Here is a 25731-nt window from a genome sequence, read left to right on the forward strand (position 1 = left end):
CAGTGCATTTTATCCCACAAAAATAAATAGAAAAAACACGTTTGTTACTAGTTTGTCCATTCTTTAAGTTATACTGTTATAAGTTGAAACCTGAACTCTGAGACAACTCAGGAAACTGCGTTTAATAGTCAGCCGTGTGACATTACAACCTTAATTTCTTAACATTCTTACATTATTCTCAGAATCTGTAATTAACAGTCAGAAGAAATACTTCGACTCTCTTTATTAAACCATGCACAGAACTTATGTACGCTTAAGTCCTTCTCCTCCCAGTTACTGTAGGAATTGGAAAGAAGCAGAGCTGGTAGCATCGATGCATTAAAGGGGAAGCCACTATGGTCCTAAATTAACAACCTTATTATTTTGAATCTGTGCTATTTGTCCCTTTTGGCACACTGTAGTTAAGCTGCGGCAGTGTCTTCCTGCTTCCTGCTTCCACTGTGATGAACAGTAGTGACACCACTTTGCTTTCAGCAGAGTGAACATGCCAGAAAAAGTCAAAGCATTTGCATAATGGTGTAAGTTCTTAATTCTTCTAGAGGTTTAAAAAGCTGTGTTTAAAATGTTTACACTGCTTGCTCTACATGTACTGAATTAACTGGGTGAAAGGTCGATACGGTGGTGTTACCTGGCATGGTTGGCATGGCTGTTGGCATCATGGGAGTTGCCCCATAGGCGGGCATTCCTGTGCAGAGGTGAGACAAAGGTTTGAAAACGTAGAGATCTTGCCTTTCCTTCCACTTACATGATGTAAAAAGAGTTTAATGGTTGAGAAAATAAGTTTCATTCATGCAGACAAAAAGGAATCCTGTTTCTTACCCATGGGGTAACTTGGCATCGTCATCGGTACACCTGAAAAACAGGATGATCAGTTTAGATTGCAGCTAGCAGACACTGACATTTTTCAAATACAGACGATAAATTCAAATCTTCTTCAACAAACGGATAACTGATGTGATGAGTTAATAAAAAGGTTCAGCTATAGTTATAAAATACTGATGAATTTAATGTCTGATGTAGTCTGAGCAGTATTTCTGTAGGTCTGCAGTTTAAAGGGTCACCCTTTGTCCCTAACTCCTTGGGAAAGTTCCTTGCTCAATCACTGGGACTAGTCTGTGCATTTGTGGGAATCAAGACTTTTGAGCTGACCCGTCATGACAGGATGATGTTTCATGGGGTGGATCATCACTAATCATGCTCCACACAATGGAGCAGTTTTCTCACCTGCTCCATACATGCCATGCATGGGTCCAATCCCTCCTCCTCCCCTCATCCTCCTGTGCAGCATGGCGACTCTATCCGTGTCCTACACACAGACACACACACACACACACACAAACACACACACACACACACACACACACACACACACACACACACACACACACACACACACACACACACACACACACACACACACACACAGTAATAAATTACAACCTGAGTGGCAGAGCAGGCACAAACAGAGAGAGTGCGGTAACAGGAAACACAACCCAGTGTCTTCACACACTCAGTAATAAGATACAACCAGAGACACACGATCCACCACAGACCGCTGTGCACGCTCAACATATTCAACAATGTTAAACTTTAATTCTTTAAGGAACAGTTAAACATAACTCTATCATTAATTTTATTTTATAAGAACATAAAATTGTCACTGACAGGGGGTCCGTTGTCCAGCACAGGGTCGAACAAGTCATCGACGTAGGCATCCATCTGTCGACCACGGCCTGAAAACAAGACGAGAAAGAGAGAGATTAGAATATACCTGAACCCCCTTTCCCTAAAGCACCTCTGTATGCACTGTGCATGCTAAAGCAACTGAGAATGAGACATGGAGGATGAAGTAATAAACAGAGGTCGATGTGGGAGTGCCTTAAACCTGCTCTCGTCTCCAGCAGGGAGTGACTCCACGGGGACTGTCATCAAGGTGGAAGAGATGGAATTACTGACTGGGAACTTGGAAATTCAAGCTTGGTAAAGCAGTATTATACTTATACCTTATTTTATAGGTATTCAGGTACCTCATTTGTACATGAGAAAAGATCTCTAGAGACTCTCTGGAGGGGATGTGGTTCTATTCCACTACTTCAAACATAAGGTCCAGTTGAACCATTCAGCCTTACATGAGTTTGACGGTGCTTTGTGTGTGTGTGTGTGTGTGTGTGTGTGTGTGTTTAGGTGTGTGTTTAGGTGTGTGTGTGTTTGTGTGTGGGGTTGTTTGTGTGTGCATGTGTTTGCGTGTGCGTGTGCGTGTGTGTGCGTGCGTGTGTGTGTGTGTGTGTGTGTGTGTGTGTGTGTGTGTGTGTGTGTGTGTGTGTGTGTGTTATTTTACGGGTTTAATGTATGCATTTTAACTTGTGTGATATTCTGATATGTTGGTCCATGTTTAGTTGGTCCAACTCAGGACATATTGCTCGATTATGCTGAACAGCACTTTAATGCATTTACTTGCACATTTGTATAACTTATATGTGCTCTTGTGATGTATTGTTGTTGTCTTTGTCATGCTATCATGATGTACTGTTTCCATGAATTCGGTTTTGACCTGCTGGGGACTACAGATGGAAATTAGCCTTATGGCTAACTCTGGCATATTTACACTGATGCAACACTGAAATGTTCATTAATATGTACTGTCTCTTTAAATAAATAAATAAATAATGTTTTTAGAAATATCTCTTTCTGTTTTGCTCGGTTAGTTATTGAGCTGTAATTTTGGACAATGCAAAGTCAGCTGATGACATTTGTGCCTGAGTTTAATAGTCTCAGTTACTTAACAGTAAGAGTCAGTCAGTGTCAGCACAGCCACTGGGAACACGACCAGGTGAAAGTAAAGCCAGAGTAACTGAGAGCATGATGTTCAGTTGAGCCAAGCTGCGAGTGAGGAGTACCATTAACTTGTTGTAGAATAATTTGAGAGCTTTGCAATCCAGACAGGGACCAAATAATGACTAAAGTAAATCACAATATAAAGCCAGGATATATCACCTGGAGAATAGGAGAAAGGGTGGGCATGATGGTAACACCCTCAAATTTCCATACTTCAGGCTGCAGTGGAGGGGGGTTAAAGAAGTTCTTAGCTGACCGGCTATGGGCTCTACAACAATGTGACACCTACCTTCTTGTGGATAATCTCTGGCCCAGAGGCCCCCTTCATAAGGAGGCAGGCCGGGAGCTTGTACAGGAGGTGCTGGTGGGATGAAGTCATCCAGATCTGAAGATGGCATCCTGAGTGCAAATAAAAAGACAGAGATGTTCCGTGTGTGACCAAGTTATCTAAAACAATCCTGAATCTTTGAATAATTCTAGTTCACTGCTCTACCTGCCCCCCTGGCTGCTGAACAGATAGTCAGAGTTTGAAGAGGTCGGGGTCCCTGGAGGTGGCAGCACTTCAGCTTCAGCTCCAGCCAGAAGATCCATGACGAAGTCCGAACCAGCCAGGTCTGACCAGCCGTCATCGGTCAGGAGAGACACCGACCAGCCCTGCCCCGCCTCAGATACTCCTCTGTGACACACACACACACACAGGAGAGGAGTGTAAACTACCACATGGAGCAGGGTGAACCCAAGACCAGGGATATTTAGGAACATTAAAGGTTCAGAATCGGAGGAGTACCTGGCATGAAGGAGCCATGAAGCCAGCTGCTCTCCTGTGGTCCAGGACTCCACTTCAGCTGTCAGCCTCTCGTCTGAGAAAAAGGTTCATTGGAGCAGATATTTTAACACTGGAGCTGCCTCTTATAAATCGTTTGGTTCATTAGTGTAGTGCTGAGTCTCACCATTGAATGTGTGTACTTCCATCATCATGGCACCCTCCTTTTGGTTGCTGGTCCACTCCAGCTGAGTGGGGGGGTAAATGCGGGCAGTGGGAGCTGGAAGCTGCAGAGATGTCAGCAGCTTGTGTTGGCACAGTGAGCGGTACTCCCCCGGACCTCGATCAGACACATACCTGCACAGGAAACACTGCAGCCTGAGTCTTGTGTTTTTAAAGATGGGGAATAATAATTAAATGTTAAATTAAATTAGGGGGATTTGAAGACATCGGCAACCCCCTACCATAATTTTACCTTTTTCGATTTAAACAGGCATGACAACACTTATACCATGGTGGGGTTGAAATGAAAATGTACCAGTATTTGGCCAATTAGAGCTTCTTTGAAGAACTTTCTGTATGTATTGATTTTGGTGCCCCTTTTGTCTAAGGTGGTATGTCTTATCTCCCTGCGGATCTTGTAAGTGCTGTTTTCTGATGAGAGATCTCCTCTTGCCGTCTTACAATGGTCAAAAGCATCACTAAATTCTGATTCTAAAAATGAATTCTTCGGTCTGATTCTACCAGAGTCATATGTATTGTCACTGATACCTGTTCTGTTCTGTACCCCGGGCGGTCTGCAGCTGCTGTTCTCCCTGCTCTTTTTTTTCATGTGTGCACTTGAAAGAGAGGGAGGTGTTCTCTCCCCACCTCAGGCTTATCTACTTATAGCTTACTTAAAACTTATACTTATAACTTATAACATGTGTTCTTTTGTAGAGAGTGGTCCTGACTCACTTTAAATGTAAACCAAGTCTGTTTCCATTGCGTTCTGTACCACACTGTGTTGTCTGACACATCAAACATTTTCCACTTTTAGTGCAAGCTCTGACCTTCAGATATATGATACAGAGTCCCCCAAATCAAACCAAACTGTAAACACAGTGCCCTATTGGTAATTTTACCTTATTTTATTACCAGAGTCACTGACAGAAAGCTAACCAAAGAGCGCCACCTACTTGAGCAGGGGTTTGTCCAGCGTTGGTGAGGGGGTGAAGGCACTGAGGCAGCAGGCCAGCAGCAGCCAGCCCCTTGGACTGCCGTGCCCCTCCTGCAGACCCCATGTGTAGTATGCCAGCTGGGCCAGGATCTCATCCCTTAAAGCCGGCCTGCTTTGACCCTTCTCCACGATGTAGTTTCCCAACATCTGCTCCTGCCAGCTGCTGAGGTCCGACTCACCTGTAAACCGTAAGATCTGAGGAGAGGCAGATTAAAACCAGTGAGTTAAAGTTAAAAGTTAAAAACATACTAAATGTAATCTATTTAGTGTCTTATACCAGTTTGTAAATCTCCAGGGCGGTTCTGGCATCTTCGGGCTCCAGAGGGGTGAGAGGTCTCTGGAGGGGTTGTCCCTGAGGCTGGCACCATGTGTCCTGCAATGTGAGTTTACAAAGACAGAAAACACAATCCATTTACTCTATCATCATATTCAAGATGTCCATATTCTCAGGGTGGGAAGCTCAGTTAAAAAGGCAACACTGCATCTCTTTACTCCAGACTGCAAATGATAAAACTGTAGGAAATCTAACAAATCAATATAACTTCACTGCATCCTAATTGATAATCAAATGAAAAAACAGCAGATGAAAATCTAGAGGGATATCAGTTTCCTTTTTCTAAGAGAGTTTATGTGTTTTGACCAGAAGCAGCTCTAACACCGCTCTCCTGAAAGTCACCAGACTCCTGGCAGTATGGCTCTGTTCTGAGAGCTGCAGGCTGAAAATATAGCGGTACATATAAAAAATGTAATATACCAATGAATCATTAAGAGCTCCAAACAGAAAAAAATATCGACCCAAGTTTGAAAACACAAGAATGAATCCTTAAGCCTGTGTGTAGCCATCTGTACTGCGTTTAGGGATCTAACCATGCTCACCTTTAGTATGGACTTGGCATAGCGAGAGAACGGGTATCTGTCTACATCCAGAGGCAGGCTGAGCTTATGTTCTGCCTTCACCTGTGGAGGTCCCACCACTGTGACTCCTGACCTGTGTTGCCCCCCTGCTGGACAGATAGGGAACAACAATCACAAAGGAACATCACAGTGTGTCAGCTGGTGGACATGTAGAGTGTGATCGGACTTGATGTGAGACTCACCTGCGGCATTGTGAAGCCTGGCTGAGAGCTCAGCAGGGATCTCCAACATCCCCACATCCTGAGAGGGAAACAACGCAAACACTTCAGTCAAACACTTGTTTTCTGATGAAGCAGGATGCTCTGTTTGAACAGGAGAAGATTTCTTCTTACCATCCCTGGAGAGACAGATTTCTTCTTCGTCACTGCCTTGACTTTGTTCTTCTCGTGAAACTCCTGAAATCATCGACACACAAAGACGACTGGTTACTGCTTCTCACCGGTGAGTTATCTGCTTCTTATCCAGGTACATCCAACACACGGAACACTCCCTCACCTGTCAGGAGACTGTGTTCCATCAGACCTATTCTTAGAAACACATCCTGTTTTATACTCAGGTAACACCCACAGTTCTGTTGCCCCACCTCGGGCAAGAGTCCACACTGATTTTTTATCAAAGGTTTACAGCTCACAGGGAGGAAACTCGCTGCAGCAGGACAGTGTCGCTTAGATAATCAAAACAAAAACATGAAACTATGTTTGCTGAATTTTTTCATTTTTAAATACTTGTTGAGAAGTTTATTTTTCTGTAAATCAGCAAATATTTTTCTTCTTCTTATCATCTCAGTGATAAAAAATATTGAACATATCTGGACAATGAGTTTAAGAAAACAGGAAGCCAAACCCTGCTCTACCCTCTTAAATAATTGACCCTGCAAAAGTAAACAATGTGTCACAAATCACTGCGGATTAAAACACACCGTCAGGCTCACTGCTGTGCTCAGTTAGATATTATTATTATTATTAGATTATTATTTTTTTTATTTGGGGGTTTTGCCTGTATTTGATAGGACAGCTGTAGAGAGACAGGAAATGTGGGGAGTAGAGAGTGGGGGAAGACATGTGGGAGATGGTTGTGGCCGGTCGAACCAGCGACCGGCCGCAACGAGGACTGTAGCCTCTGTATGTGGGGCGCTTAGACTGCTAGGCCACAAGTGCCCCAGTTAGATTTGATTTTATAGCTGAAACTCTGTGAGGAGTTTTCATGTTGTGTTGATTCTGGCGCCCCCTCTGGAGGAAGTCAGCATATATTTTTCAGGGATGAAGACTGTATTTCCCATGAGCACCATAACCCTCTGTGGTAAAGATGTGTCTCATTTGTTGTTGAAGTAGATGAATGAATACAGATCTTTATAATCCTACTTTTCTTTGTTCAGACGACTTTTATCAGGATGCAGAGTGATGAGGTCATGTGTTGATTTGTAGCTACGTCAAATTATGAAAAATAAAATGTTAAAAAAAAAAAAAAAAAAAAAAAGGATGGAAAAGCAGCTGTATTATGGGCTATGAGCAAAATCCAGAAGTATGCTGCAATATCAATTGATCAATTTAAATTATGTCTTCTTTATTTGTTCATTTACTATGTCTTATGCTGAAATAAGTACCCTGCTCGCTAATGTGATTGTAACTTCTAATGTCTGACTGACTTAATTATACTAGCAGGTGATATAAGCTGTGATGCCCTAACTCTGAAAGCACAAATTGTCTGATCACCTGAGCTGTGGCTCTCTTAGTTTGACCAAACACAAAGCTTCTGTCTGTCTCTGGACTAATCTCATCACAGAGTGCTGGAGTATCTGTTACTTTGGCATTCTGCTGTTTTGTTAGAGAAGGAACCTGTGAAGATGTGTATAAGCACATCTTGTAATTACATAATGATGCATTGTAAGAGTCAAAAACTAAAATAAAATAAAAAATAAAGTCTCTTTTATAATCCAGCTCCAGTATCAGACATGATGATAAACATGTCAAAAGAAAACGATCTAAAGAAGAAAAACTCATCCTGCTTGATAACTTACTCCCCACTGAAAAACTTTACCAGCAAAGCTCTAAACAGAGACTAGTCAGGATGAATATCAAAGAAGAAGAAGCAGCGATGACCTGATGTGTAGTCCTTAATCCTTCAACAACATGGACTACATTTCCCATTATCAAACTCAGGATCTTATCTTGGACTCTCTGCCACCTAAAACATAACAGCTGTAAAGCTCCACCTGCACAGATTATAACCTAGGTTTACTGATAAAACTTTCCAAACCCAAGCTTAGATACCTGTGATGACATCACTGTGATGTCACCAGCATATTACACAACCGTCTTTATGCTTGAAACAGGACGTTATTGACTAAAATTGTTTTTAACCACTGGTAGGCTCTGATTGCTTTTCCAGAAACAATCCCTAAAAAAGGCAGACCCTTATTGACAAGCTGACATTTTTTATATCAACACAAACATTTTTATAAAGCCACCAGACTCCACTAACAAAAAGTATAGGAGTAGCTTCTCCACCGCTGCCTAATTCAGACAGTGGGGCTATGTTATTGTGTGACATTTGGGCTTTAAACAGTAAGTTTGGACCAAAAACATCATATGTATCAGGCTGAGTAAGTAAACATCCATCAATGTATTGTAGTGTGTTTTTTTGTTCCCATTTAATATCATTCCTTGAATTGTTTGTTTCTGTTGTAGATGTTATAGTGACTAAACTGTACTGTGACCCCTCTTGACTAAAAACTGTTGTTTAGTCAACAGAACTACGTCAGCAGTGGATGGTAACATAAAGTCAACGTCTGACACAAAGCCTAAAAGCTGAAGCTGACACATTTGGGGTTTAGTATAAACCTGTAAAAAAGCTGAAGTAGACAGAACTTATACCGTGTGTCTGCTCTGTGAGGACGTATCAAAATACTGCAACAATAATCTTTTATTATTGTTTTCATTATCATTTTGATTGTAGTGTTTATTTTAGTTTTGATGTGGTCTTGCTGTTCAAGGTGCCACTGTTTGTTTATGCTTGTTCACTGTGAAAAGAACAATTAGCTATGAATCAATCCCCAGAAAGGAGTCTGACACATTTCACATCTGCCTGTTGACACTGTGGTAAAAACTTTATGCTGTGTCCACACACTAGAAGATTTTAGGCCTGATTTTTCACCCTGAACGATTACAAGGGCGTGGACTGATTTGAGGCTTCGTCCAATTAATCCACATGTGTGTGGTGTCAATATGACTATTTTACTGCTCCCAACCGAGTCAAAGCCTCCCCAAACTGGAATCTTAAATACCAAACATGTTTCATACTTTGACAACTTACAAAAACAGAAGTCAACATACAAGCCACTGCTAAACCAAATCACCTACAGTCTTCTTCTTCTTTTTTAAGAACAAACACAGGACAGCCAGCTGACGATGTTAAACGTCTCCATGTTTGTTTGTCTTCTGAAGTCACGTTTGATCACGCACATTTTTGTGAGATCATTACTACGAACATCAAGTGTGTGGTCTAGCGGTCATATGGGATCTGCTAGTCTGTATATTCAAAGGATTGATGTTAAAAATTGTTCAGAACTGTACTCGTGTAGTCTAACACAATTTTAAAATGGTTAAGATCTTAAAGTCGTCTGGTGAGGGGTCAGACTTAGTGTCTGTCTCAGGCTGGTCTGAGAGTGGGGAAATTATGACAGTTATCGGGCACAGATGTGAGAGCAGCCTGAGGAGCTATTGGACCCCAACTATCTCTGAGAGGGAAAAGTGGAGCAACATCCTGTCCTGCAATATAGACAATGGTGGCACTTTTGTTGCTCAAAAATGGGAGAATGATTAAATATCCAGTGATTCTTGGTGGAATTTATTTAAAAGCTAAATCAAAAAGAAGTAAGCATGTCTCAGATCCATGATAAAAATGTGAAGAGTCAAAATGCTTAATTTGTTCTGTATTGGAGATAAATTACGCTGACTTTTGGTGCCTGGTTTTGAAGTCTGAACTTTGTTTTTCAAGTAACTCACTATAAGGTTGAGGTCAGGATGAGTGTAACTAAGGTTTAACAGCTGACACAGGCAGCCTGTGAGCAGCTCCATGCTCATAGTCCAAAGCCTCATAAAACAATAAGACCAAAAACACTGACAGAGGTACGACCAAAGATACAAGATCAACAGAAACAACAAAAACTGTCAGTTCAGCTTTCAGGCCAAGCATGGACAGAAAATAGACACCACACACAGAAAGAGGAGTTACATGCTCTTCAGAAACCTGACGCAGACTTTACACTCCCTTTTTATCACTATATAAACTTTAAAGAAGCATAAACCGAAGGACTGAAGTGTTTTGAGAGTGAGCTGGTGTTCACAGGAGAAAAAAGAAAGAGGAGCAGCGTACCTGAGCGAGCAGAGGAGCCGAGAGTCAGACTAGCAGGTGTCAGAAGGCGGAAGAGGAGACACTGCTTCAAATTTCACTCAGAGAGGTTGAAGTCCAAGCTGGAGAGTAAGCAGGGTGTGTGTATGTGCTTCTGAGTGTGTGTGTGTGAGGGGCATGATTAATGCAAGATAAGAAAGGCAGTTAAAGGACAGGGATGAGATTTTATGAGGAGGCTGTAATATCGTCAGGGAAGATGTCAGTGCTGAAGTATATAAGAGAAACAGACCCACCCAGCAGATTCCTGAGGAGCTCTTTGGTCATCAACCATAAACATCAACTACACTTAAGCCTTAAGTTTCATCTTTTTTTGCTTAGTCAAATTAAAACCAGTGCCTTCAGCAAAGAATCACAGAGTAAACATGAGAGGTAGGTAAGGCAACAAACAGCTCCTCACAGAGACAGCCTTTTCCTTATTTTTCCACAGATTCATTATGACTTACACTGTAGACATTTAAAATAAAGAGGGATGTTTTATTTCTATTAGAATACTACTTACGCAGGATCTGCCAACAAGAGATCGTCGCCCACAGAGGACGCCAAATCAACACGTTCAAAAAGTTCCTCACAGGAGCTTTAAAGGTTGAATCTAGACAAATGATAAAAAATTCACCTTCTGGCTTTTCCTGGATCAGGTGATGCGTCATATTGGACTTTTATTTTGAAATGTAAAAAACACTAACTCTCTCCTGTACCAGAATTTATTCAGTCTTTTGTTTTAAACACTTTTTGGTTTTACTTCTCAGAAACTCTTGGTGCTGTTCAGGATGACGGTTCTTGAGATGTAGGATTAAATTTGTAGTGTTCAAGGGGTATTGTTTTTCTCCTCATTGCATCACCTGTACTTCACAAGCATTGCAAACAGCCATTTTGCAGTATGTTTACAACACTTCATGTTGAAGCTTAGTGTTGGTGTGCATAAGCTGTCATAGCATGCACATAGTTAATGCATCATTACTTTAGCCGTACACGTCCACAGAACTTTTCATATCTGCCGATATCGTAGATACATATTTAAGCTTTTATCAGCAGATACCGATATTACATTGATAAGTATCAACATGATTGTTAAATTTGTAGTCTTTTTTAATTTGAAAGTTGTCTTTCTGTAATCCAGCCTGAATCCAGCCCTCTGCTTGGATTAGGATAATTCAGATTTTTCTCAACAAAGTTATCCCAGTCCTGCTCAACAGTTTTAAACAACACAAACAGGTTGTATCCCAACTAAAACCAAGGTTGGACAACCTGATCTAATCCAATGATGTAATCCTTTCATTTTATTTTTATAACCTTTTTTAAGATTTGATCCAATCTGATAGCCTCAGTCAGATTACTTGTACATGCTGCAACTGATGTAATGCACTTTGTATAACAACAAAGATAAAAAATAACCTAAGTCCAAAACTTTACTCCCTGAAAGTAAGATGTTCACAGCTGATGATCTGAGTCAATATATTTTGGGAGGCAGTCCTGAAAGGTATCAGCAAACAGGTCCTCCTTTACACAAAGTTTAGGCACTGAACGAGTCAGGGTCGTATTTAATTTAATCCAACCCTGAGAAACACTCTGATGCATTCAGTGACATGAAGCTAATCATCTGTTTGCTGCCAGCTGGAGAAGTCAGTGATGAATTTGCCCGCTGTGGGCATTTAAGAGGAAATGAAAAAGAAAACCAAACTTTGACCCTGAACACGTACTTAAGGTCTTTATCATTAACTAGGCTCACCCATATTGTTCCTGCTGTTATTGTCTGATTTGATTTATAGCACAATAAAATCAGCCAACATATGGCGTGTCCAAACACTCAGCAGGCTCTCTCCCCCCCCCCCCCCCCCCCCCCCCCCCCCCATATCTACCTTCCTCCAATGGCGTCTCTTGATGGTGTTTCTGGTTATCATCATCACTGCCCAGAACTGGTTGAAGGACTTTCTCAGACGCTTGTAGTACTTCCTAAAAGAAGAGAGGGGGCAGCAACACACAAACACTATAACCTCATTGGTTGTAACAACTATTACAGCGCTCTACAACATTACTCTGTGAGGTTATTTAATCTCCCTTTAAGCTCAGCTTTCGGTAGCATTTGTGTTTACTTATTTGCTATTTGCTCCTGCAGTACAGACCAGCTGTCAAAGCTCTGCCCTTTTTAAACATATTTAGTCTGTAATTCACTGATGGGAGCAAAACTTTCCACTTTTCCTTGTGCACAAAACCGCCCATGATGGTTTCAATCTGAAAAAAACTGTGGGAGGTAATTCAGGTTTTTTTTTTGTATCATTTCTAAGATGCATCTCAAAGTGATATATTTCAAAGTGGGTTTAAATGAGGTAAGCCTACCAATAATGAGAGTACAACACACAGTAGAGATATTACTCAGTACAGTCCCTGTTTGGAGAAGCCAGCCAGAAGCTAAGCTGTTCACCGTTACAGACAGTCTCAATAGTCACATACTTTGGCCACTGAAAAGGTCTTACAGAGTTTTGGACACTTTCACCACCTGACCTTGGTGTGTAACTCATGTTAAATGCTTTCTATGTTTTAGGTAAAGCCCTTAGATTAACTTCAGTAAATCAAAGAGCAAAAAAGCTTACAAAACACTGTTGATAAATCACATCAGCTCAATCAAGCAGCTTTCTTCTAACTCCACTTTTAGCTTTATTATATTGTTTACTGTCTGGTTTAGAAAGTCAAATGTTGTCTCATTTTTGCCTGATGTATTATTTCAACTGCTCAACAGTTCAGGGTCTCCTTTGGCATATTTTTTGTTTCATAATGCTCCAAATTTTTTCACTGAGTGACAAGTCAGAATGTGGTTTGTGTCTTGCTGAAATATGTAAGGTCTTCCCTGAAAAAGGCATTGTCTGGATGGCAGCACATGTTGCTCCAAAACCTGTATATATTGTTCAGCACTAAAGGAGCCTTCACAGATGTGTAAGCTATGCCATGAAAACATGTGCATCACAATACCAACATGAATGCTGTAATGTGTACTGATAACGAACTGTCTCATGTGATGTTTGATGTTTTTATGTCTGATCCGTGGGGGATAGTATTTCACCTCCATATATAATAGGGTGTGTACTTGGAAGAGAGAATAAACTGATTCTGATGCTGGGGGTAAACTGTCAGGGGAGAAATAGATAAATTAAAAATGACCCACATTTGAAAGACTTATTTCTCTCTCTGAGGTGATAGCTTTGAAACAACACTTCATGTTTGATAGACGCAGACAGCTTTTATAAACCTGATGCTCCTCCCCTCTCTGCTCTCCCTCTTCTCTGTACCTGGCCTGATGTCCTCGGATGTGACTCTGGATGACGATGGCTTTCTGTTTGAAGAACTTAAAGTTCCTCCTGCAGAGGAAGCCTCTGATGTTCCTCTGAATGGTGATGGCGGCCCAGGTCTGGGTGCTGGTCCACTTCTCCTCCAGCTGCTGGAACAGAAGCTCCTTCAAGAACACCTTACACAGATACACACATACATTAACTGAACATGCTTATATTTACAATAAAAACTTAAAATCAGTGTTGTGAAATGACATTGAGGTACCTTAGTGAGTCCCAGCTGGTACTGACCCTCCTCTGCACCAACCGTGTCCAGCAGAGCGACTGTAAGCTCTCTGTCTGATGCCTCATCAGCCCGCTGAGCCAGGAGCACACCATATCTGTGAAACCAGAACAAACGCTGTCTTCAGTCTCCTCTCTAAAGGTCCAGGACCAGAAATCAGATGATATGAATAATGCAAATGGTTTGACGTTGCATGGATCATGACACAACTCCTAACATATTACATATAGTTCAACAGTGTGATGCGGTCCATTAACATATTTTCATTAAAAGGTGTTCAGGGTGACAGACAGGTGAAATCCTAAGGCACATACCAAAGTTAAAAGAAGAATTAGGTAGACTAGATAAAACATGCAAGGGCAAAAACATTATGGGCTCTATCATACACCTGGCGCAAATTGAGCAGCGCAAGTGTCATTGTCATTTTCCACCGAGGCGGTCACCAGCCCCCACGTTGTGAAAATAGTGGATGAACTTACAATGGGGGCTGTTCTAGGAATGTTACACGATCAGGACGTGGTCACTGCTATCTCTTCACATACCAGCTTCACCTTACCCTTGCACCGGCCAAAACCTACAGCCCCAAATGTCACCAAGTTCTCCATCATGTGTGCTCTGTGTGATGTGTGAAATCTTGCATGTATGTGAAAATAGACACACTCCAACATACACTCACTCTTAACTAAGGAGTATTTTCTCCAATCCTCAAACATTCATCTCAGGACCACTGACCATTATATTCACAGATATTAAGAACAAACTGAACTATCTATTATGCCATGTGATCCAGCAGCAAAATTAGGTCCGGACTAACAACCAACAGATCTGGCCCAATACAGTTGGCGTGTCCTGAGTTTTAAGTAGTTTTCATTCATTTAAAACAATGAAGTGACGCTGCTGTGTCTCGTGTGTAAATGTGTGTGTCTGCTAACTTGGAAAGTCCCTGATTGTTTCTGCTCAACGGAAGAATTGTTTCAATTGATTTAATGTCAATCTATGCATGGGCACAACTCATACAGTTACCTGTGTGTGTTTTTTGCATTTTAGGAGCACAATGGAAGAAGAGAGGTTAATATACTGGGACAAGCCTGGTGTAATAAATTAGAAAGGCTGAAATCTGCTGTTTTAATATAAACACGCCTGCCTGCAGGTGCACCTGGCTCTTAAAGGGAATGAGAGCAGAGACTCTGATTGGTGTGAATCATGTTACTGTGCTCCAGACGGTGTTTAGACTGTGCTTTTTAGCTTGTTCAATAGGGCATAAAATGTCACAAGGTTTTTAGAGTCCTGTCTGAGGTACTGTTGTACTACTGCGGCAGGGATGCTCAGTGTGTTCACAGCACCTCTCATAGAAGTAGGAGTACTGGATCCTTATGGGGAACCCCTCTTTCCTGATGTGGATGGTCTCCATCATCCCAGCATGCCTCAGCTGGGCCGACATGTAGTCCACATCAAAAACCCCGGGGAGCTGAAAGAGGACATGAGTGATAAAGAGCATGCTCATACATTATGGGCTGATGTTAGCAAGGCTAGTTATCAGTTGTGATGACTTACCTTAACGTAGTTTGGCTTCAGACAACGAATGAAAGTGGTTTTGCATCTGAGGGTGAAAGAAATATGTATTGACAGGGTTATTCATCACGAAACTCATTTTGGACCTACACGCCTGAAATAAAACAGTATCTCAAAACTGTCGTATAAGGTGCAGAAGATCACGAGGATGGTGTAAAAACGAACAGGCTTTCTGAACTTAAGGTTGGACTTCATCAAAAGGATCTAAATAACGTGGTAGAGCTGACCCCTTCTTCTGTCGTGGAGGATGTTTAAAAGTCCAATCTCTTTACAATATCTCTGGACCTTCTTCTGGACCTCCAATTACACTCTGTTTATTTCCACAGAAGTTCACAGCTTTGGTAAGCTCAGACAGCTTCTGGTAAGTCCCTGCAGTGTGTTGGTACCTCTCCAGGCGGGTGGTGAGTTCAGTCAGAGACTGAAGGAAGTGTGAGGCAGCGGTAGAAGGCTGCTGTCGGAGGCCTTTCCCTCTCCAGCCCAGCTCCCTCTGCTGAATATAACCATCCTGAACCTTCTTGAACAGCTCCGACACCATCTGAAAGACAACACATTTTCTCAGAGAAGAGAGTGATGAGAATGGGACCTTAAGTCGCAAGGTACTTTGAAACATCTCCTCATCGCAAAAATTGTGAGTTAAAACTCCTGATAAGACAACACAGGAAGTTTGTGATGAGAGTGATAAGCCATTTTTTTGTGCCGACTATTCTGCAAAATAAATAAGGGGACAAAGATTGTGTTGATTTTGGCGCCCCCTGTGGACAAAGCAGTACCTCTTAACTCTATGCTGGTTTATTTTGTACATGTGTGAGAAATGTCTTTTAACAGAAATGTCATCCTGCTTTCTTTTAACAGTCAAATGTCTCATTCATACAGAACCTGTTCCATAGAAGATCTAAAGTGATTTTAGCACGAGCTGTTGATCCCCTTGTCCGACGCTTTCCTTATGGCAAAAAAAAAAAAAAGCATTCAAATATTTTTGAAATGCTAAATCTTTTTTCTTATGGTTTGGTTTTGTGTTGGAAAGACAAAAAAAAAAGACGTTAGTCTTAACATTAGTCTGTTTCATATCCAGCTAAAAACTCTTCAGAGGAGCTTTAACCCACCGGATGAGACATTTTCTTGAAGCTCTTGTGAAGAGTTTTTTGCTGGTTATGTAACAGATTGAAATTAACACTGATTCCTCTTAATAACCTACAAAACAAAATAGACCAACAGTGAGATGATGGATTATTTTTTTGTGGATCTTATCAACGACTGTTACCACTGTGTGAGGGTAGGTGTCTGACAGAGAACAGCCTGCTGACTGAACACAGATAACGTCTATCAGCTCTATATAACAAAACAGGACACGTGTAACCTGCGTAAGGCCTTAGACACAGGAAATGTTCAAAATGAGTGATATATTTGGCTGCTAAAAGAAAGCAGGGTGAGATATCATGTAAGAAAATACATTTACGTGTACAGAATTAAAATATACAGCTTTGTCTACAGGGAGCGCCATAATCAACACAAATTGATAGTTCCTCTCACGAGCTTCCCCTGTGGCTGCAATGCAAATGTTCCTGTGCTATCCAAACAGCTCTCTGTTTGGATCTGAATACACCAGCTGGTTCACCTTTAACCGACTCCTGGCAAAAAGCTCCACCACCTCCGTCCTGAACTGATCGTGGTTCTTATTCAGGAAGTTGTGAACCTGGAAAAGATTATTTTTCTCATGTAAATGTTGTTTCTGTTGGATGAATCTGCTTCACAGAGCAGTGTGCTGTGCTCGATACCTGATAGGTGACGGCTCCAGCGTAGTGATAAATAGTAAAGACTGGCAGTGGGTTCTTAGGCTTGGCATAAAAGGGGCTGTTCCCATGGTGGTAGTGGCACTTCTGGAGGAAAGTGTGATCTGTGGCCTGATAGAAAATAGGAATACAACAGGAAAAACGCATAAAGTGACTGTTAAACTTCAATAAAAACATATAATAATTACAATGCATTCGCTGTATTTTTTTAAGTGTTGATAGAGGATGTCAATATCTTAAAACCTTTGTGAAATGAGACTTGTATATCTATCTTTGTTGGGACTGATTTTTAGTTTTGAAACAATTTTTTACTGGGCCACATGAAAGGACATGTATATATAGATATGTGTGTGTGTGTGTGTGTGTGTGTGTGTGTGTGTGTGTGTTTTGCACTTGCCCACCTATCCAACAGAGGACCTTTGCATGATTCACATTCACCCAAGGGGGGCCACTCTCCCAACAGGGGACATCTCACGGTTTTCTGTTGTTCATGCTTTAAATTGTTAAGAAATCTTGTCTTTAAGCCTTTTCTCAATCTTTCTTCAATTTTACCCGAGAATGGACCGGCAGGTGTGTAAATTTACAAGTTCTAACTCTGCACTGCCCCTACAGGCTGGCACAGGAATCTTTATGGAGTCATGAATACACACTGTTTTTAAAACTCCTACATGACATGAATGACTTGTAAGTAGCGATGGGTACTGAATTTGGTACTTTTATAGGTACCGACCGAATTCCGTCGGTACTACCGAGTACCGATTCAAGTAAAATCAAACGGTACCATGTTTCGGTACCTGAACGCATCCCTGTGAATGTGAGGGAGTATTTCCCATAGTTTCACCCTGTAATAAAGTTCGGGACTGATTGGGTGGACGTCTCTGCTCTCTGCTCTCTGCTCTCTGCATGGGAGCGCGCCAAACGGAACCTGCAGCTGACGGGTGCGAGCACTCACTGCGAGGCAGAGCTGCAGGAGGATTAAGTTGAGATTGAGTCTCTCGCTCCGACTACCTGCCCTGCTTATACTTGCCCTGTCCTGTGTGCATGAATGCCCAACAAATAAGTTGTGTGTCCTGTTATTATAAAGAGACGGAGAACTGACTTTTTCCCGTCCGCAGGCTTTCATGTGTGCTGATCATTTTACACAGTGGTGTTAATTGATAAACTCCCGAAAGCAATTAGACGCCACGAGCCTGTTTCAGCTAATATATCTAATCACCTATATAATCCTGTTTGCTCATTTCATGTTAAATTTAAAATTTTGAGATTTTATTATTAAACAAATTCACATTTGTTATCACATAAACACACAAAAAAGTACCGAAAATTGGTACCGTTGAGTACCGGTACCGATTCCCAGGTACCAGGTATCGGTACCGTATCGGTTCAAATGTGAAAGGTACCCATCCCTACTTGTAAGTCCTCTTCCAGCATGCCTAAATCTGAGATTAATTTTGGATAATCATTATAGAGTGTGAATGAAGCCATGACCTGTAGATATTGCGTGTATCTTTTGCTAGCGTGGTTTTCTTGTGCATAATAATAATAATATATTTTATTTAGAAGCGCCTTTCTAAACACTCAAGATCACTTTACAGAAAGAATAAAACACAATAAATAAAACAACGTGATAAAATAAATAAAAACAAGCAGAGTAACACCTCTTTTCAACCGCTTGAAGTACAGAAAGCCAACTAACAGAACCATCCATGAAGAAAACATACTTTTTGTTTATGGCTTTTGATGCTAAAGGTATAACTACCGCCATGAGAGGGGCTGTGATTGGACTGTCACTTGATGGATGAGGGATCAGTGCATGATGGTTTACTGGATCTATCAAATCGGATCTAGGATCCATAAAGGGTTGTCTACTACTGGGGACAAACTAGTTTAGTTTGACAATATGGGATGTCCTGGCAGGATGATTGGCAACCTTATCCACAAGAGACTCATACTCGCTCTGTTCCTAATTAGACTATCAGAGACATGCTGCCATGTATAAGCCTCTTGTTGGCACTGATGGGTACATGCAGTGAAGCACTGTGTGAACAGGTATGTGTGTTTTCAAGTGTTCGTTTCTGTGTGCGTCCGTGTGTACCTGGGGGAGGCAGGTCTGGTCGTCTAGTATTCGCAGGATGCCGTGTGGTCTGGAGGAGATCAGATCCAGACAGGAGTGGAAGTTTTTGATTGGCATTGGATACCACTGGATCTGTTCTGCACTATATTCCTCCTGCAGGACACACAAACACAAAATAGTATTGCAGACTACACTCAGTGTAAGTGCTTGATTTGTGAACGTAGTCAGCTGAGTTTCATAGATCTACAACCCACTGACCTGCTCCTGTGAGATCACTGCTTTGTTGACAAAGTGCTGCAGCTGCTCATTGGCAAAGTTGATGCACAGCTGCTCAAAGCTATTCACTGCAAGATCCTGAGGAACAGAGGAGCTGTGAGGTTACATCCAACTCCACAAATTTAAACTCTCAATTCTCACTCCACAAAGGACACACACCTCAAACCCGTAGATGTCTACTATGCCCACTGCGCTGTCCATCTCTGTGGGGCTCAGCCAATCATTGATCTGCTCGAGCAGCCAATCAAACAGCACTGAATATAAGGCTTTGGCAATGGCGTCTCTGCAAGAGAGGACAAGGGACGGAGGATAAATGTGATGTGATGTCATGGAGAGTAGTGACAGCCTGTAAAATCATATGGAGGAGCCATGACAAAGTATCAGAAAGTGACCCCTTCTGATGTTGTACTGAGAGTTGTGGATGTTTCAGGTGACAGGTGTATTATCCAAGACTTAATACCTGGCTTCTTACTGATCTTTTGGCTGTGTAAGATGCTTGATTCTGATTGGTCAAAACCCCTTGACAACAGTTATTACTTCACTAACATGAGCAATGGCAAAGGGAAACTGATCACACGTCATGTCAAATCAATCCACGGAACATTTGTTTATTTTTAAAGGTGTGTGAACCGCAGAGCTCAGAGAAGAAGGAGAGCTGGATGAGGACAGTTTCATGTTAAATCAATCGCAAAAGGCAGACAAGAATCCATTACCATGGAACGTTAAATGCCGCAGAATCACTGGGACTATTTCTTAAAATATATTCTATTTCCCATAACTGCCGGCTAACCATACATTATCCTTTTGCCAGGAAACTCTTTGGGACCACCTGAGAAGAGCTGAAAGAAGACATATTGACTACTGTCCTTCAGCCACTACCATCACAAAGAGACCACTGATAATCAGCGGTAAATATACTTATGGTTTGATGTAAGGAAGAGAATATGAATTTGCCAAAATCTAGTTTGAAGAATTAAGTGAACAGTTGGTAAGTGGTGAATGTGTGTGCAATCGCCTCTGTTTTTTTTAATCTAATAAATATTTCCCAAGCTGCAACCTCCAGCCACAAGAATTGAAGCTCATGCGGAAGTGTTAAAAACTGCAGTTCCTTGAGTGTCCACTTGAGGCCGGCTCTGGTAGTACCAGAAACCACATACACACCAATTCAAAAAAGCCGATCTTTACAGCAGAAATAAACATGTTTCCAGCCTGGTACAAAAAACAAGTGTAGTCTGGAGAGCTCATTGCTCAATCGTCACACGGGGGGGGGGGGGGGGGGGGGGGTTGAATATTTTCATAACGCAGCAATTTCGAAGATATTAAGATTATGAGTTTTCCATTATGAGAGGCACAGCTGACTTGATTGAAAGGGCGGGAACACTGTAGCTGTTGGCGAGGAGGCTCAAAGCCTGCCTCTTTACCTCACACTTGCTGAACAGTAGTTAGGTTGAGTTCAGCATTTGCAATATGGCTTACGATCGGCTTCAAAACAGCACTTTGGAAATAGATGAGTGACGTCACAGATGCTACCTCCATTATATACAGTGTATGATATTTCCACTTTTTCTCAGAAATTGATTTAAGAACATTTTTTGATGTTGTTCTTGACTTATAAATGTTTTTCTCAGTGTGTGTGATGAAAAAATCTTCCTTCTCTCATTGTTTTTCTCTCATGCCAATGACCCTTCCTTTTAGATATAAGGAATAAAAAAAAAAAAAAAAAAGATATAAGGAATAATCACAACTTTTTTTGACCGGTAAATTCAAAGACTGGCTTTGGAGACTCGTCTCCAATGGTTGCTGATATCCACACAAATATATGCTCCTACCTTGATTCTATGGCACTTTCCACAGACAGAGGACAGTAGATCCTGTCGTAGGTTGTCTCCTGTGGAAAAAAAAAGAGGACACGTTTGAGCAGCAATGGAGAATCAGCACGATGGATGACTGGTACATGAGAGGCTACGCACTGTGACTCTGTGAGTGATCACGGTCTGTAGGGCCTCTGAGGAAATCTGCAACAAGGAGCCAACCCTCCTGGCTTCGGCCTCACTGAAGATCCGAGCCACCTCAAAGGACTCACTCTGATGCACAAACAACAACTGAGGTATGATATCAATGTCGGATCGAATTCTCACTACTACTACACACACACCTCATACGAGCTGAAGCACATGTTGCCGAGCTGCAGGATTGATGAGAGGATGGCCCAGACAGTTAGGATCTGGTCCGCGTGTAGACCGATGGTTTCAAAGCACTGAACCAGAAGCTGGAAGTCCTGCTTGTCCTGCTTTCCCTTCAGTTCACAGTCACCGCCCTTTAGGTGTACGGAGAAAGAAGAGAGGTGTGAGATGAAGAGATGCAGAGACAAACTGAGAATATCTCTGTGTTCATCAATGTGTGCTGTACCTGGTTTAGGTAGTAATAGGTCTCGGGTCCTTGCAGGTAGAGCTCCTGTTTGTCGTAGGCGTTCATACCTGCCAGCAGCTCATAAAACACATGGTAGTTCCTCTCCTCATTGGCCTAAAGAGAACATGAAGTAAGAACTGATGGTAGCAACTGACGTCAAACAAACAAAATTACAATATTACAGAAGTACTTTGAGTTTGAGCTCCCATCTATGAGCTAAGCAAACGGGGCGGCTAATCAGACTGATGTCAGCAGGTAACTGCATCATAAAAGGTCTGTAGAGTACCAAAAGAACCAAAGCAGATGACACACCAACCAAACAATCAACATTTCCATTCCTGGATTTTGGATTTCTGAGCCCCCCAGTTGTTTCTTGTCAAAGAAGCCAAACCATGCAACCAGGAAAGAAACTTGATACATTGTCTACACTCAATCCCAAGCAGTCCTAGGTTCTGTCAGACAAATCTGGACCCCTGGACTCCTCCATGCTGTCTACACACAGCACACCTCACTCAATGTTCTCACCTGAAAAACAACCCTGGACTTCTCAAGGAGGTACTTGGACAATGACGTCCCTACAACAACCCCACTGTCAACCAAGATGAGAGAGAGTCATCAAATAAACCAGCTGAAGCGAATCCAAACAGCGAGAGCAGGAAAGAAATTATATTTGTATTGGGGGTTACTTTAGGTGAACTCACTGGAGAATGTGGACGTGGAGGTACTTCCCAAAGCGGCTGGAGTTGTTGTTGAGGATGGTCTTGGCGTTTCCAAAACTCTCCAGGATTGGAAAGACCTCCATGGGCTGGTCAAGGAGAGGAAAGAAAAAATACTAAGAGATGAAGAGTAACAGTTGTTGTATTCTTGAATTAATTCCTTTGTTTACCTGTCGCAGGGTGTCGTATCGTCCCTGGTAAATGGAGCTCAGGTAGTGGACTATCAGCTTGGTAGCTTCAGTCTTCCCTGACCCACTCTGACCACTAAAACATAAATAAAAAATACCTGAATAGGATGCTACATTTTCCAAACTTCTGTCATCTTTTATACAGATGCAAACAAAATAATTCTTGTGAGTGAATTACATGTAAAGCCAATGGTCCGTTTAGGCATACTAGTGTTGTAGTACTCAAGATCGGTCTTGTTCTTGAGACCACTTATTTAAGGTATTGGTCTCATCTCAGAATCTAAAGCATTTTTACTTGGTCTTGTCTCGGTCTTGGACCGGAAGGACTTCGTATTTTACATCAAGACGGGTCGAGACCACCACCGACACACTCTGTGTCCCTGTCATTACTGGGATAAGCGAGAACCAGCTGCGTCACTAACCGGCTGCATACTTTTGTTAGTGACATGCTAACATGCTTCCTGCTTCGTTCGCTTATTTGCAAAAGTGGACAAATTTGATTTTCAGCTAATCATTTGCATCTCGATGGCCAATCAGTATCGAGATCCTGCAATGACATGATTTGAAGAACAGCAGAGGTTAATTCATCTGCGTATAAGTCTAGGATGTCAGAGCTAATTGTTTAGCCTCCCTTAAGTATTGTGGGCCTAAATTGACAAAACAGTAGGGAAGGGATGTGCTAACTTGATAACCTGTTGATGTGTTAGTTCTTGCTAACCATTACTTCAATGGTCTTGGTGTGGAAGCCATGTGGGCACCAGTATGAATGGGGCCTGGGTCTTTTGAAGGTGGCAATGCTGTTTGTGTTATGGTGGCCACTAAGGGCCATGTGGTAGGCTATGTAACTCATAAGTGAGGCAAGAGCTGGATCAGGGCTCAGCGTTGGGACTCTGTGGTTATGCTTTAGTTTAAGACAGAGGCATCTTGTTCATTTTGAATGGTTCAAGGCATCTTTGTTGAAATGCCACATCAGTTGTAGATATTGTGAAACACAAACACTGTCTACATGAACTACATCTTTGCATACATGTGATTAAAATTCTGAAGACCAGTGTGTAATTCTTAGTACCTGATGATGATGCATTGCTCCTGTGTCGAGGCTTGAGACTGACTGAAAGCAGCGTCAGCCATGGCATACACGTGTCTGAAGAAAGAACAGCACAAAGATTTCTAATAAGAAATCAGAGAGGTGAGGAGACGATCTGATGAGACTGAAACCTTCAGATCAAACAAAAGTAAGACAAGTTAGCAGAACAGTGTGAAGAGTGTTTCCTCACGGTGGGTTTCTCTGCTGCTCTCTTCCCTGGTATTTCATTCTCAGGTCCTCTGTGTAGATGTTCAGGGGCTTGAAGGGGTTAATGGACAGCAGCATGTTTCCAATGTAAGTCTGGGAAAGAAGATAATGACACATTCGTTCAGAGAAAAAACACATCTGACATAAAAAGCTGTCGAAAAAATTGGACTAACGCTGATCTATGATTGGATTTTTCAGTGTTTAAAATTAGAGAGGTGATCACACATTTTTGACTTTACGTGTAGCCCTAAATCCCAGACTCTGATTAGGAAAGAGTTTCCCCCTTTTCGTTGTGTGGAGCTTGAAAATGTATTAAACCTGCAGTCTTACTTTTGGTCAACAGAGGGCAACAACGCTGGCTGCAAAAAATAGATTTATAGACGTCTTATAAAAAAGAATCCTATGTTTAATCTTGTTTATTATCACGGCAAATATTCTCCGGCTAATTTAATGGTTCAATTTGTGAGTGTTAACTCATCTTAAGGATGTTGTCAATAGAGAGGAGAATATGCTTCAAGGTGTTGCTATCTTGGGGTTCTCTGGCTACAAGTGACCAGTTGTGTTAAGCTGTGAGTTGTACTAAAAGACACTCTGAGAAGTCTGCTGGGATGTTTTCTGTAAGTTCAGTTTTTCTCACAGATTAAGCATCCTGATTTATACCAGTCTTACATGAATTTGCATACAGTTACTGTCGAAACTAGCATTAGTTATTGCTGCTAACATAGCATTTGCTTACCACCAGTCGATATAGTAAGCTTTAATTTTTAGATCCTTATTTTTCTCAGGTTAAGGCAATTCACATTATTTGATTTAGCAGCTATTGTTAAAGTAGCTATTGGATATACTGCACTTTCCTTTCAAAGGAGGCATGGACCAGCAACTGGTTTCAAGGTATGATGCGGTTTGAAAAAGTCAGTTACAAATTCATTATTATACATACATGCCTACTGCACAGTTACAAATGACTACGGTTAAGATATCTCAACAATAATGTAAGACATCTTTCAGTTTCTAAGACACTAATTAAAAAACTACTGTGTATTTGTTTTGAATTAATGATTATATCAAGATAAATATGAGCATTAGCTTGTTACTGCCAATGCCCACCGTAGCTTCTTCATATCCAGGAGAAAAATCCAGCTCTGCACTTTGATCTTCACATCTTTCTGTAAAGGACTGCACTCGAGGCTTAATGTTCTTTTAGCCAGAGCTCATTTATTCAACATCCAAGGTAGCCAGCAAATATCACATTAACATGAATCTCGCGAGAGCCCTCACGTACCTCTGACGGTGTAACCGTATAACATGTAATAGTGCGCAAGCACTTTCAACATTACATGACACTTTCTTTGAAAAAAAAAAAAAATCTGGCTGTTAGAATGTACTGGTAGTGACGATAACCAGCTTTGGGGTGTTTCAACCCTCAATTCTGCCAGAAATGTAAAACAACATGGGCCATAACCTGTTTTAAGATAATACCCAAACAAAGTGTTGATTACATTTCAATGAACCTCTGACGCATGGAATGTCTGTTAGAGTATGAAAAAATCAACCCAAATTTAAGAACATATTTTACCTGCATGAAATTCTACAGATAAAAGTGTGCCATCATGAAACTTACATAAATACAGTCACGCTGGAACCTCTTCTTCAGGTTCAGAAGCACTGAGCTCTCACATACTTCTCTGAGAACGTCAGAAAACAGG

At 41.6% G+C, this 25731-nt stretch overlaps 1 protein-coding gene across 1 annotated transcript in view; it reads right to left on the bottom strand.

The window, feature by feature from the left end:
- The window catches only part of myo15b (myosin XVB), a 46612-nt gene that overhangs the window by 15236 nt on the left and 5645 nt on the right, over window positions 1-25731 (bottom strand). The window contains exons 6-39 of the mRNA XM_034708619.1: window positions 25647-25710; window positions 24009-24118; window positions 23801-23875; window positions 22714-22807; window positions 22529-22632; window positions 22353-22416; window positions 21828-21941; window positions 21574-21735; window positions 21389-21502; window positions 21248-21306; window positions 19578-19701; window positions 19401-19496; window positions 19164-19295; window positions 17054-17179; window positions 16894-16971; window positions 15665-15813; window positions 15261-15306; window positions 15050-15174; window positions 13689-13803; window positions 13424-13599; window positions 11999-12092; window positions 6065-6127; window positions 5915-5972; window positions 5694-5821; window positions 5095-5190; window positions 4777-5012; window positions 3786-3955; window positions 3623-3695; window positions 3329-3511; window positions 3125-3234; window positions 1666-1733; window positions 1225-1306; window positions 820-852; window positions 629-685 (exon numbers count right to left, since the gene is read on the bottom strand). Of these exons, the coding sequence (XP_034564510.1) occupies window positions 629-685; window positions 820-852; window positions 1225-1306; window positions 1666-1733; window positions 3125-3234; window positions 3329-3511; window positions 3623-3695; window positions 3786-3955; window positions 4777-5012; window positions 5095-5190; window positions 5694-5821; window positions 5915-5972; window positions 6065-6127; window positions 11999-12092; window positions 13424-13599; window positions 13689-13803; window positions 15050-15174; window positions 15261-15306; window positions 15665-15813; window positions 16894-16971; window positions 17054-17179; window positions 19164-19295; window positions 19401-19496; window positions 19578-19701; window positions 21248-21306; window positions 21389-21502; window positions 21574-21735; window positions 21828-21941; window positions 22353-22416; window positions 22529-22632; window positions 22714-22807; window positions 23801-23875; window positions 24009-24118; window positions 25647-25710 (3578 nt within the window). The remainder of the gene's footprint in view (window positions 1-628; window positions 686-819; window positions 853-1224; window positions 1307-1665; window positions 1734-3124; window positions 3235-3328; window positions 3512-3622; window positions 3696-3785; window positions 3956-4776; window positions 5013-5094; window positions 5191-5693; window positions 5822-5914; window positions 5973-6064; window positions 6128-11998; window positions 12093-13423; window positions 13600-13688; window positions 13804-15049; window positions 15175-15260; window positions 15307-15664; window positions 15814-16893; window positions 16972-17053; window positions 17180-19163; window positions 19296-19400; window positions 19497-19577; window positions 19702-21247; window positions 21307-21388; window positions 21503-21573; window positions 21736-21827; window positions 21942-22352; window positions 22417-22528; window positions 22633-22713; window positions 22808-23800; window positions 23876-24008; window positions 24119-25646; window positions 25711-25731) is intronic.

This window comes from Notolabrus celidotus, chromosome 18, assembly GCF_009762535.1.
Source record: "Notolabrus celidotus isolate fNotCel1 chromosome 18, fNotCel1.pri, whole genome shotgun sequence".
Lineage (NCBI taxonomy): Eukaryota > Metazoa > Chordata > Actinopteri > Labriformes > Labridae > Notolabrus > Notolabrus celidotus.